The sequence below is a fragment of the Aythya fuligula genome, chromosome 1 (assembly GCF_009819795.1).
Source record: "Aythya fuligula isolate bAytFul2 chromosome 1, bAytFul2.pri, whole genome shotgun sequence".
Classification (NCBI taxonomy): Eukaryota; Metazoa; Chordata; class Aves; order Anseriformes; family Anatidae; genus Aythya; species Aythya fuligula.
The window spans coordinates 59,786,954-59,800,457 of NC_045559.1; the positions used below are offsets into that span (position 1 = coordinate 59,786,954).

General features: G+C 48.8%; 1 protein-coding gene across 4 annotated transcripts in view; it reads left to right on the top strand.

Annotated features, from left to right (window-relative positions):
- The window catches only part of HIPK2 (homeodomain interacting protein kinase 2), a 122,200-nt gene that overhangs the window by 95,921 nt on the left and 12,775 nt on the right, over nucleotides 1–13,504 (top strand). For 3 of the 4 annotated variants that reach the window (XM_032196341.1, XM_032196350.1, XM_032196360.1), the window contains exons 7-12: nucleotides 11–173; nucleotides 2,765–2,984; nucleotides 4,787–4,908; nucleotides 9,084–9,226; nucleotides 10,225–10,407; nucleotides 13,151–13,432. In XM_032196341.1, coding sequence (XP_032052232.1) covers nucleotides 11–173; nucleotides 2,765–2,984; nucleotides 4,787–4,908; nucleotides 9,084–9,226; nucleotides 10,225–10,407; nucleotides 13,151–13,432 — 1,113 coding nt within the window. The remainder of the gene's footprint in view (nucleotides 1–10; nucleotides 174–2,764; nucleotides 2,985–4,786; nucleotides 4,909–9,083; nucleotides 9,227–10,224; nucleotides 10,408–13,150; nucleotides 13,433–13,504) is intronic. The other variant, XM_032196367.1, reaches the window with a different exon arrangement.

The following is a 13,504-nucleotide window of genomic DNA, read 5'->3' on the forward strand; positions in this document are numbered from 1 at the left end:
CCTCGCACAGTGTCAAGTCCTGCTTCCAGAACATGGAGATCTGCAAGCGGCGGGTGAATATGTATGACACCGTGAACCAGAGCAAGACGCCATTCATCACCCACGTAGCCCCGAGCACATCCACCAACTTGACCATGACTTTTAACAACCAGCTGAACACAGTGCACAACCAGGTAAGAGCATCGGTCAGTAGCAGCCAGTGCTTGAAACACTTACATAATTGGGGCCTAAAAGACACAACACAAAGGCAGCGTCTCATTTCCCATGCAAAAAGCTGATACTTTTCTACTGTCCTTCCTCAGCTCTTCCTCATTCTTTTCTTTAGGCAAACATTAATTTCATGACCTTTCGTGTGATTGTGAAACATTGCCCTCGTTGTTTACGTTGTTGTTGGGGGTGATAAATCCTGCTTACCTGGGAAGTTGCTATGGGGAAAAGCTCATTAGTTCCTTAATGCAGCAAGCAGGCAGGACTGCAGTGGATCAGGCAGAAGTATTTGTGATCTTACAGCACTCCTTCAAATTGGCATTAGGTAAAAAGAATTTAAACCCTTCTATAACAGACATGGCACTGTAACAGCTCAACAGGAAAGAAGATTTTAGGGGTAATGTTTATTCTTCTTTCTCATTGGTTTCACTCCAGGTGCCACAGCAGACACAGTCACCGTGTTACAGAACACACTGCAAAACACACTGGTGGGCTCTGGCTTTGTAATCATACTTCGTACTCCTGCATTAGTTTTATATACCCCAGTGTTGGGCAGTGCCATGCTGACAAATTTGCTATGACTAGCAAGCTCAGTTGTTTACCACGGGCCTGTATTACAACAGCAAAAGGAAACTCTCCAGGGACAGCACTCTAGGAGACTGACGCTGACGAAATAGCAGCTATCCTTTAAGCCCTTCTGGAACTGGCTGCTTGAGATTCGCTCTAGAGATTGCAGGTGGTATTGCGGAAATGGCGCTTGGCATTTCAAAAGCAGAGGAACTAAAGGATTCTGTGTGGATGTTCAGGGTGTTCCTGTGTCACTCGGAAAGCCAGACTTCATGACTCAGTTCTCGATGCATGTGATCACAGAAGGTCTTTTGGAGCAATTCATTAAGCAGATGCACGCACAGATAGGTCATGGTTCAGTGTGAAAGAGTATTAGTTACAAACACTAGTTCCCATTCTTGACTGTTTCTGAGATGCTGACTACAAAAATTCGTGCTACATGCTCTGCTAGGCCCCAGCTGCAGGGCAGAGACACCATTTGTACCACAGTTGCTAGTAGGAAATGCAGAACTTGCTTTCATTTCCTCACAGCTCACTTGATGTTCAGACCGGTTGTGAGCTGGGGAGGTCTGTGGTAATCTGAATTTTCATAAGGGATGTGCTTTGTGAGCAGAACTGGTATCTCCAGTGTTCCTGGAAGAAGTAGTAAAAATGTTTCCAGGAAGGGCGTTCTGATTTGAACAAGCTCCAAGCCTTTTACCATCCTTTTCAACATACCACTCATCTTGGCTCCCCAGTGATCCTCGTCTCTGCAAGATCCCTGGGTTTTGCCTCCTTCCAGTTGTGACTCCCCAGATCAGCAGTGTGGGAGCTGTTGTGGTTGCTGCTGGGCGTGTTGCACAGGGGAACAGATCACACTTCTCTGCCTCTGCACGGAGCGGGAAGGAGAAGGAAGAAGAAACGTTTCACCAGGGTGTCTCTTGTGGCTGTGCAGCATGGGTACCCCTCCCCAGCCCAGTGGCAAACAGGGCAGTGCTTAGTGCTGGGCCTGCTGCCTCCTACAGCTGGGATCAAGGCTTCATCTCGGTCTTCTTCATACATTCACTGCGAGATAAGTGTTGTCTGACTCGTCGCCAGCAGTGGTGCTGCTGTGTTTGGATGGGAGGGGTAGCAGGGAGGAGAAAGATGGGCTCTGTTGTGGTAGATCCTATTTGCATAGACCTGAATGCTAAGGGCATATTTTTATAGAACAGTGGCAAAGCTGTTTAGGGGTTGTTTGTCTGCGACTGCTGCAGACTCGGTCCAAGTAATACACAAGTCACCATGAGATTTCTAAATGTTTTGCAGAACATTGTGCTGATATTTGTGACTGTGCAATATCCCCTGCTGGAGTTCCTGCTCTGAGAGGTTTTAAAGTCAAGCCAAGCAAAATTTGGACTTTGAGAGTATTATTGCTATCTAATGTTATACTTCTGATTCCTCCAGATTCAAACGTAATTTGAGGGGCATGTACCAGCTTAGATACAAGGCAAAGGAAAGGCTGTAATCCACCTCTTAGGGTGAGGCTTTGCAGGGAACGGAGGTGCCAAGTTTCTTTTACCTCAGCAGTGTGAGCTTCTTGTAGAGCTGTGTGTGTGATGAGAGAACAACACGATCTGAGGGTAGTAGCATTTTCTGAACCCATCTTCTTCGTGCTGCAAACCAGAGCCAGCTGGGGTCTGGCTGGGGCTAGAGCTCTGCTTTGGAGAACACGCTGTTTCTGAGCAGTCCACAGCAGCGCTGTGTAGCCATGGGTCCCATGGCATGGTACAGCTGCTATTATTTGGGTAAACCATGTTCCTTTCCCCCTTGCTGCCCTCATCTCTGTGCTCCTCAGTGTCCTGCTCCACCCTTTGTTTGTTTTCAGTTTGCTGTTTTTTTTTTTATTTACATTTTTTTTTTACTTTATCTTACACTATCTTACTTTCTTATTTTAGTTTTGGATTTTGCTTTTTTTCCCATCTCCCTCATTTTTTTGTTTGTTTTTGTTTAATTCCCGTCATTCCTTTAGACCACCAACCTGGCTCCCACCTCCTCCAGTGCCACTATTTCCTTAGCCAACCCCGAAGTCTCCATACTAAATTACCAATCTGCACTCTACCAGCCCTCAGCGGCGTCCATGGCTGCGGTGGCCCAGCGGAGCATGCCCCTGCAGACAGGAACAGCGCAGATCTGTGCCCGGCCTGACCCCTTCCAGCAAGCTCTCATCGTCTGCCCACCAGGCTTCCAAGGTAAGTAACAGCTTCACCAGGTCTTGGCCACCCCCTGCCCTGTCCCCACTGCTCATTTATTTAGCTCTTGTTTGAAACAAGCTTCCTTAATGCAGATCATATGGAAGAAAAACTGAGCATTGAGGTTGTTGCAGGCTACTTGGATGTCAACAGGGTGAAATGTCTGCAACAGCAGAGGATTTTGTAAACGTGTTGCCTTCACCTCATGGGTTGGAGGTGGCTGGTCTAAAACAATGGGGCAGGCGCTGGTATCTCCAGTGGGAGGGGTAGGGAGTGAGGGAGAACTTGTAATATTTGTCATCCTTTGCCCTGAACAGAAATTTTGAGGATCTTCTGCCTTACCTTGGCGAACTTGAAAAGTTTCCCCCACAATAACAATTCATTAGGGCATAAATAACTGCTTCATCGTTTCTTGTTAACCCAGATGTTAAAAGGGCAACTCAGGAAGTTAATGCAGTGCGGAGCATGGTGCTGGCAGGGATGAGGGCTTGCCCCCATGACAGACACTTCCCTGCTGCACACAGCTCTGCCTGTGTATACCAGTGGAAGGTACTGCTGTCCACTCCCAGACTGAAAACCTTGGTTTGTATACCTGATGTTCCTGCCTGGATTAGACACATGCACAGGCAGTGACTCCAATAACTGTACAGGAGCAATTCTGGAGATGAGTTGCTGCCTTGATTTAGGAGTAGTAGCATGCTCACTAAGAGCACTAGCTAGTGTCAACTGATATATCACGCCTCTGTACTCCCAGTGTGCAGACCCTGCCCGTAAGACAAGTCGGTTGATGACCAGTCGTAGACACTTGTCCTTCTCTTGACTACACACTGCAGTAATTTTGTAAAACTAGCCAGCTATCTGTAGGAATCTACAAGGTCTACATAGACCTTGGTTCAGGTGGTGCAAATTTTGCTATTCATTTTTCCAAGCCTCTCTGTACATCTGTCTCTAGGCACTTGTTAAATGTTCTGCAAGATTATCAAAGCTCTTTTGAACTGGGGGAGTTTAGTAAGACCTCTTCTACATAGTTAAAATGCATCTCAGGGGTTTGACTTCAGAAACGTATTGCCAGAACATGTAAGCTAACATCTTCAGCTTGCTGTCTTGAGAAAGCTCTAAAAGAGAGAAGGTAGCATGGGCTGTGTTGTGCACTAAGGTGGTGGAGTGGGGAGCTTTCCCCAGCTCAGTTAGGCTAATGCACAGCGAGGCCAGCAATGGTTGGAGGTTGAGGTGCACTAGGTCAAACACAGCCAAATAAGAGTCTTCTCAATATAACTCCTGGGAAGCCGTGCAAGGGAAAACCACTCATCCAAGACAAGACTGAGTTAGTGCACAGTTCTGGATGCCCATCCCACTGTCCCTCTTTGGTCACAAGAGAACATTCTCACATAGCAACGTTTTTTGGCTGGCAATGACCATTTTCTGTTGTCAAACCAGAGAAAAGTCATCTAAGAGAAACCACTCCCTCCCCTCTCTTCCTTTTCTCCTTGTACACATGGCATTGAATTTTTTCCCCTGGATTTGAGATAACCTAAAAATATGAAATACATTAATCCCTTAACATCTTTGAAAACATCTTTTCTGTACCTTCATGCATGTACCATGTTTATTAGCATCTGATGGGTATATTTGGACTGGGGTGGAATATGTGGGACTCCTAGAATACCAATATTTCAGAGGGACTAAACACTGTGATTTAAATGGATATCATTGGGTGCCTTTAGGCACCTCTGAAAACCAGACTCCCACTCCTAGCAATGCTGTTGATGGCTAATGATGTACTTTCTGTGCCCATGCAACAGGGTTACAAGCCTCCCCTTCGAAGCATGCTGGGTATTCCGTTCGGATGGAGAACGCCGTTCCCATTGTCACTCAGGCTCCTGGGGCCCAGCCTCTGCAGATCCAGCCAGGACTTCTCGCACAGGTAATGAGCTCTGAAGACACCAAGCAGAACGGGTATCTTCTGTGTTATTCAGCTCTTGGAAGCTGAGGAGAGTAGTTTTTTCTGAGGGCAGAGAAAACCATGTCAGGCCTCTGCTGAGGAAGAATCAGTAGGAACCCTCATTCATCCCCAGCTTGTGGTCTCAGTGGCAGTTTGTGGCCAGAAGTTGTGCTGGTGAATTGTATGCCACTGAAAAACCTCCCATGCTTCAATTATGCAGCCTTTTATGAAATGTACTTTTATTTTTAAAGTTATGAGAGAGATGTAGTCTGCAGAGGCAAGGGCCTAACAACCAACGAGCTCACCTTGTCATCAGCACCTGTTGGCACAATTCTCCAAACTGCCCTCACAGAAAAAGCATGGTTCTTCCCAGGAAGACACCCAAATGAGAATAGGTATCACTGTTCACATACACTTTCTCAAAAGAAACCCAAGCTCCTCAAAAAAGAGTAGTTTATCACTTCTTGTGCATCTGCACTTACTGGTTTTCAGTTGGTGCCATGGTAGGTCTGCCAATATCAGACATGTTTCTGGGAGAAAAACAAACAAACCAATCAAAACAACTTGTATTTAGCATTAAGTTGTGGGGCCTGGAAAAGATGACCTACAAATCAAAAATGCGTTTAGTTGATTAGGATTAGTTGATCTCCCATGCTGCCATCAATACTAGCACGTTCGTTCATATGCAGTCAGGTACCGGCGGATTTCAAGGTTTATGTCCGTGTGCTGGATTGCCAGGATAAGACTTGGTGCAATTGTGATTCTTCACCAGCTGCTAACTGCACTTACTGAGCGAAGGCACATCAGAACCCAGCTTGCAGCCTCCATGATTTCCATTAGATAACATGCCCTGCCTGCTCCCAAGGAAAGAGTCTTTGTCAGAGGGCTGTCTGTTTGACATAAGGCTGCTGAAACATCGAATCTACCTCAGTTGAAGCCTGTCGTAACAGCCTACATGGACCATCTCTTGTTTGGTGGGAAAGGAAGGCCTAAGAGGCAGTTGTCCTGAGGGCTGCAAGAGTCTGGGGTTGTTGTGGCATTGGTGTGCTCTGCAGCGTAGTCATAGAGAGGAGGGTCAGATCTAAATCATGGTGAAGACAGCAGGATCCTGAAAGATCTTGTGCCTTGCAGTTCCTTTTTCTCCTCAAGGTGGCCTTGTTTGGGTCACTGCTCAGTCTGGGAGTGAGTGCTCAGGAGAAGTTTTGCTACAGATCACTGCCCTGCCCCAGTTACAGGAACTGTTGTTTCTCGGGCTGCCCTCTGGTACTTTATATTGACATTTTATGCACTGTCACTTAGACAATGGAATTTAAGCTGTTTCTGAGAAATGCTCCTCGCTCACATAGATTTTATTTTTCATTTACTAGAAGAGAGGCAGTCTGTCTGTTGATATATCTGTCTGTCTCAAGTGATGAGAAACACTAGCTTCTGCTCTGATGGCAAGGCACTCTGATTGATGCTGGTGGCATCTGGTGTCCGCAGGCCTCGCTCGGTTTGGGCTGAGCAGCTGGGCCGATAAACAAATCTGTACCCAATTCCAGTTTCCTGAATGGAAAAACACAGCTCCTTTGTAATGCATTGTAGTCACATCTGATCTCTGGATGGCTGTGCTTCTCTCTCTCAGCTGAGAGCTATCCCTCTCATGCACAGCTGCTTATCTAACGCTGTTCAGCCCGACCTGTGCATTTGCTCCAACTACGAGAGGGACAGTCCCCAGCAAAGAGCCTGCTGCCTCCAGAGCCCACTTCTGTCCTTCCACCCACTCCTCACGCCCCAGCACTGTGCGGTGCCATCAGGCCCTCCTCTGCTGCCCACCCGACGGGGGTTGCTCTGCTCGCCCACATCAGGAAGATACTGGCAAAGCTTTACTGCATCCCAGTGCAGCTGGCATCCAGCGCTCCCTGTGTGTTTTGTGTGAGGCTGGCACTCCTGGAGGCAGGGCAGGGGAAAGGGTTCCAGCAGCTGGATGGACCCACGGCAGAGGCGGTGATGGATGTCGAGCACTGTCTCTGGCAGCTGCATGTGTGCAGCCTGTGATGTGGAGTTAGACAAAGCAAGCAGCCTGCGAGGTGCTGAGCCGGTGGTGAAAGTAACTTGTTACTTCTCTGGGTTTGTTTCCAGCCTCCCAAGCAAGTTTGTCCAAATGCTGTATGCACAAAGACGAGTGAAAGAGGACTGATCCTGTCTTTCCTAGTACCTCTCTGCAGCTTCAGATCTCAAAAGGGACAAAGCCATACAATTTTTTGGCAGGCTTCCATGACGTGACCCAGAACTGTCCCCTGTCCTTGAACAGTGCCCTGAATTCTTGAGTTTCTCGCGTTTTAACTCCTTCCCAGCGATGCTTCTTCCCATGGAGGTCCTGCCACCAGCTTTCAGAAGAAACACGTTTATTCCATTAGTTGTTCTTGTTTACACCAGGAGCGGGAGCTCAGTCGCACCAGGGGCCGTACCACCTCTGGGGAGCAGGGGCCAGCGCTGCACTCGGCCACGGCGGCACAATTTCACAATAATGCAGTAACTGGGAGCAGATTGAGGCTGCAGGCACAAGCCTCCTGTGTGTAAGCACCGCGCGCTGCGCTGGTGGATCAGCCTAGACAAGTCTTACCTTCAGATTAAATGATTCAGTGGTCCTTACCTAATAAGTGAGGAATTTGTGCCTGGACCCTGGCACTGAATCTAAATCTGTGCTCTGCAAGAGGGGAAGGAGTTTGGATATGTTCAGTTCTCTTGCTGAAAAGGGAGGAAGCACTTTCCTCTGCAGGTAAATCCAGGTGGTCCCTTGGGACTGAGCACAACAGTAGCTGAGTCTCTACTTCTAAATCAAAGCAGGATTAAAAAAAAAAAAAAAAAAGCTTTTTTTTCCTCCCTGATCTTTTGCCTCTCTGCCATTTCCTCCTACTTGCTCTGACCAGCACCAGGCTGTCAGTCTGTGGCTGTAGTGTCTGCGATGCAGAGCTGTCAGGAGCCCTGTGACAGTCCTTTCTTTTTAGATGTTGCAGAGAAGCCTCGTCACAGCAGCCTTTTTGTCTAACTTAGCAACATGGATCGTTTACAAGATGGTCAAAGTTTGGAGCAGAACTGGGAAAAGTTCAATTTTTTTACAGAGGATGGCAGAGGGGGATTAGAAGGATAAATTACAGGATTCTTGTGAGGATGGAGATGAGGACTAATGCATGCATGCCTGGACAAAGACTCCCCTCATTAAAATTTGGCCTCCTCGGGAGGTTATACAACATGGGCCTAAGGAGGGTTGTAGCCAGTGCCCCTGTGTTCCCCAGCCCTGGCAGCACACAGCAAAGAAAGTTTCGCTCTGAAGGAACTGGAATGTGACCGAGCCAAAAAACAGCTCGACTCGCGTGTGGAGTCACTGGAGCGGGATGACAAGAGGGATGATGGCATAGCAGAGCGATGGCTCACCTCGCAGGGCAGAGATCTCCACCCTGCAAGCAGGGCAGCTGCTGAGAAAAAGCCGGAGAGTGCACAGAGAGGACAGGCACGTGATGAGTAGCCATGCATAGCTGCATTCTCCTTCGGCCAGGGGTCCTGGTCAGCTGGACCTAAGGCTACTGGGCACCTTAGCCCATGCAGGAAGATGTCCCTTCTGTGGAATGCTTGGTGGCTGATATGTCCCCCCTTTCAGTGCTCCCAAATTCCTCTTCTTTTCCTCCTTGCAGAAGCCTTGCAACCCCTTGTTCTCTGATCCCTGAAAAGTTCTTTCTTGTTTTAAGCTGCGTTAAGTTCCCGAAGTCCTTTAGGGTCTGTTGAGGTGGAAAGAAAAATTGGCTGGCACGGGGGGAAAGTGGCACTTGATGAGACCGTAGTGCCCAGCTGATCCGAACCGTCAAAATTAAAAGGTGCTAATGCGTTGGATGTTTGGGTTGAAATGCAGTTTCAGTCCCTCCCATTCCTAGTTTACCCTGAAACACAGCTGCTGCTTGGAAGGCAGGGAAATTTTCTCTCTCTTGTGCTCTCTCTATTGATAACTTTACTGTTTTGTCATATTTCCTAAAACTATTCTTGATCTATGACTGAAAAACACTAAGAGCTAGGTGTTACGATCATTATTATTGTGAGGAGCCTCAGCTGGGTATGGATAATCACTTATGTGCAGCGTATGGCGAATTTTGCTAAGAAATACTTTTTCCTCTGGCTGACAGCAAGCATGGCCCAGCGGCACACAGCAGATCCTGCTCCCTCCCGCCTGGCAGCAGCTGACCGGGGTGGCCACCCACACTTCTGTCCAGCACGCGACCGTCATCCCGGAGTCCATGGCAGGCACCCAGCCGCTGGCAGACTGGAGGTAAACTGGAGGCACGTGGAGGACGTGCGTAGGTGCCCGTGAGACAGGCAGCGTGTGTGAGTGTGTGAGTGGTGGCCTCCGGAGTGGGGCAGCTTCTGGTAGAGGCTGTGTTCAAGAGCTGGTATTGAGGGTATGAGGGTTGTCTCTGACAGTGGAGATTCAGCAGCTTATTTGCTGTCATGGAGCGCTCTCAGGTATCCCATGTGGACACCAAGAGTGCATCATTGTAGGACCAAATCTCGTCTCAATTTGGTCTCATCAATGTGTATAAATACCTGAGGTGTGGGAGGCAGAGGGATTTGGCCAACCTCTTTTTGGTGGTTTGTGGGGACAGGACAAGGGGCAGTGGCCACAACATGGATGACAGGAAGTTCCGCAGCAGCGTGCGAAAGAACTTCTTCACGGTGAGGGTGACAGAGCACTGGAACAGGCTGCCCAGGGAGGTTGTGGGGTCTCCTTCTCTGGAGATATTCAAGGCCCCTCTGGATGCCTACCTGGACAGCCTGCTCTAAGGAACCTGCTTTGGCAGCTCCTTCAATTCTGTGATTCTGTGAAATTTTCTCCCAGCCTGCTTCCAGCCCTGCCATCCTCTCCAGCCTCCTCCTATTCCTCATGGAATATTCCTCAGGGCACTGTGCAGCAGTCATCAGTGCTGGAGAACACCACTGGCCTTGGCCTTGTGAGGCTGTGGAGCAGGAGGGGAAGGAATGGGGGCTTCAGCCTGTGCCCCCAGCACCCCACAACCACACAATAAATTGTGACCTCCCCAGTCAGAGCTGCGGGCAGCTTCTCTGTCCTCCATCCTTGCAGCCCAGCGCTGTGCCATGGCGCTTCCTTGGGGGGAAACGCTCCTTTCTGGGCAAAACCCAGAAAGGAGCTGACAAAGACTGAAGAGCCCCGAGGCGGGGCCTCGGTGAAGGCGGTGGGAGCCTGCGAGAGAGCCTGCCGAAGAGCCGCCGGTCGCATTTTAAACGTGTCCCTGTCTCCCCCCTTTGCAGAAACACCCACGCTCACGGCAGCCACTATAACCCCATCATGCAGCAGCCCGCGCTGTTAGCTAGCCATGTGACTCTCCCCGCAGCCCAGCCCGTCAACGTGGGTGTCGCTCACGTCATGCGCCAGCCGCCCGCCGCCGCCGCCACCTCCGCCAGGAAGAGTAAGCAGCACCAGTCGGCGCCACGGTGAGTGAGCCCCGGGTGGGCAGCAGGAGGAAGGATGGTCCTCAGTGGGCAGCAGGAGGGAGGTCCTACCCGCCTGGTGCTGGTTACAGCCCTGAAAGGCAGGCGTGCTGACAGGGGTGGTGTGTACCGATGCCTGTGGGGTAAAATACAGCTGGTTCCACTGCCCACAGGTTACTTTTGTGACGACAGGTCCATGGGGGCAGGAACACGTCCCTGATGTCTGCATGTAAGACTGAGCCTTTCAAAAACAATTGGATTGTTATCTGTCTTCAGAGTTTGATGCCCTATTGAGCAGAGGACTGGGGTGGCTGTAGGCTGCCTTCAAGCTCTCTAGCTCCTTAGCTGGTCCCTATCAACAACAGCACATTGCAGCGGTGGGCACCCACACTGGCCATTTTCTGATCATGGCAACATAAGAGAGAAGAGGAGGCTCAGGGGCAGCCTTATTGCTCCCTACAGGTACCTTACAGGAGGCTGTAGTGAGGTGGGGGTTGGTCTGTTCTCCCATGTGCCTGGTGACAGGACGAGGGGAAATGAGCTAAAGTTGCACCAGGGGAGGTTTAGGTTGGATATTAGGAAGAACTTCTTTACTAAAAGGGTTGTTAGACACTGGAATGGGCTGCCCAGGGAAGTGGTGGAGTTACCATCCCTGGAGGTGTTTAAAGGACGTTTAGATGTAGAGCTCAGTGATATGGTTTAGTGGAGGACTTGTTAGTGTTAGGTCAGAGGTTGGACTCGGTGATCTTGGAGGTCTCTTCCAACCTAGATGATTCTGTGATAAAACAGAGATCATTTTATAAGGGCATCTCATGCAGGGGCAGTCTATCAACTGGAGGTAGGAGCATTTGGCTCTGCAAGGAGAGTGGGTGTTCGTTCATGTTATGTTATGTGGGACAACCAAAATGGTGGGGTGACTGCACTGCCTGTCACAGCCATGTGGCCTTGCTTAGAGGACAAGGCCATTTAAGAGTTACGTGCAACTGTTCAGGGGAAAGTCTTCTGGGCTGTGAAACTAGCACCTCCGCTGAGCTACATTCCTGTTTTCAAAAAAAAAGCAAGAAAGAAACAGTGCAGGGGAGAGAACCAAAATGGGTCACCAGTCATGCAGTGGCAAAAACAGGAGCTTGTGGTTTTCCTGGGTGACTGGACTGGGGCCAGCGGAGCTTGGAGTTCACAACCAATTTGACTCTAGTTAAGAGGCCACTGTTTAAATCCTTCTCATTTATCTGCTCTCTAATGTTGCATTTACTTTGGGTGGGCTCCAGCTGTCTTAGTCCATTCGTAATGTAGAGCAGAGGCAGCTACGGCCCCAGCAAGCCAGCAAAATAACGTGCCTGTCGCAACAAACGTGCCCGTGTGGGGCCTCCCCTCTGCCGGGGCAGGGTGCCTGTGTCCAGGAGGAGTTGGACACTGACGGAGCAGTGGATTTCTAGGGCTGTACGTTTCCATTAATTGTGGAGCTTTTGTAGCCAAACGAGGAACGTGCTCCTCCTGGCTGCTCATTGGTATTCAGAAGGCACCGCAAATGCTCCTGTGCAGTCATTTGTTATGCAAAAGACCCTGTGTAAGTTGGTGTAGTGCGATATGTCCATAATGACTTCCTTGTGATAGATGCTACCTATTCCTTTTGTTAGCTTTCAGGCCACACTGGAAATGCAACCCAGACCTGACTGTAGAACAAAACAAGAACTTTGTTTTTTTGGTTTTGTTTTTCTCCTTTTTTTTTTTTTTTTTTGAATCTGCAAATGTTTTGCAATGAGCAGAATAAATGCAAGTGGCTTTTTTTGAAAAAAAAAAAAAAAGAAAAAAAGAAAGAAAATGTGGGAAATGAATGAAATGAGCTTTAGTCAATGGGCTTTGGTAAATACATCTGCAAACCTGTGCTGCACTGTTTGGTGGACAGATTCAGTGCTTAGATCTCTTACCCAGGTGGGTCCTTTACAACTTTCAGGCAGGGAAACTGAAATAGGATGAATGGGGAAAAAACAGGGCTTGGGTTCTTTTTTCACTGTGTTAACAGAAAGATTTTTTTTTTTTTTTTTTTTTCTGATTTATATGTGCTGTATCTGCTGCCTCACATGGGAATGAAATGAAACTGAGTGTCTGCCTTCCCATCTGGGTACCCTAATCCATGGGACTCCACTACTTTAGAGGATGAAGCACTGGGCAGGAAACGTTCATTGAAAAAAAAAAAAATCTTAAATGGAAAATTAAATTTTCAGCTAAGAAAATCAGTTTTCCTGATAAATGACTGTTGTTTTCCACAATAAATTCTAATTTTACTTCTAGCTTTTTCTAGCCAGAAACAAAGACCTGGTCACAACACATCCTTGCAGTTCATCAGGTACAGGAGAAAGGAATTATCTATCGTTTGTGCACTTTTTCCTGCTGTGGCAGGCGCTCTGTGCCCGCCTGTGTTTTGTATGTCTGGGCTGTGTGAGCAGCCTCTACTTCCCAGCACAAGCTGTAGCCAGGGACTCCTGGGAGGCAGCATTTCTCATTTGGAAATTTATGGGGAACACAAAATTGAGTTTTTTACTAAAAGAAGGTACTTTTCAGCCAATTATAAGAATAAGTCATGTGAGGCACTCTGACATTTGAAGAGGCGACCATGCCAATTTTGCAGTTTTCCCAGACTCCATAAATCAGTGTGAGAGAATGAGAGGCCAGGAACCAAAAGCTGTGGCAACAGGCAACCGAGCAAGCTGAGATTTAACCAACTAATGGCCTTTCCTGTTTCCAGAAACGCATCCACCTACGAAGTTTCATCCTCTCAGTCCATCAGCTCGCCTCAGCGGTCGAAACGAGTGAAGGAAAACACGCCGCCTCGCTGTGCCATGGTGCACAACAGCCCTGCCTGCAGCACCTCCGTCACCTGCGGCTGGGGCGACGTGGCCACCAGCACCACGCGGGAGCGGCAGCGGCAGACGATAATCATTCCCGACACCCCTAGCCCCGCAGTGAGTGTCATCACTATCAGCAGCGACACCGACGAAGAGGAGGAGCAGAAGCATGCACCCACCAGGTGAGCAGCAGCTCTGCTCTTCTCTCTGTTGATGAGAAAAAGAGACAGAGAAGAGCTGTAGGGTCCCAGGAG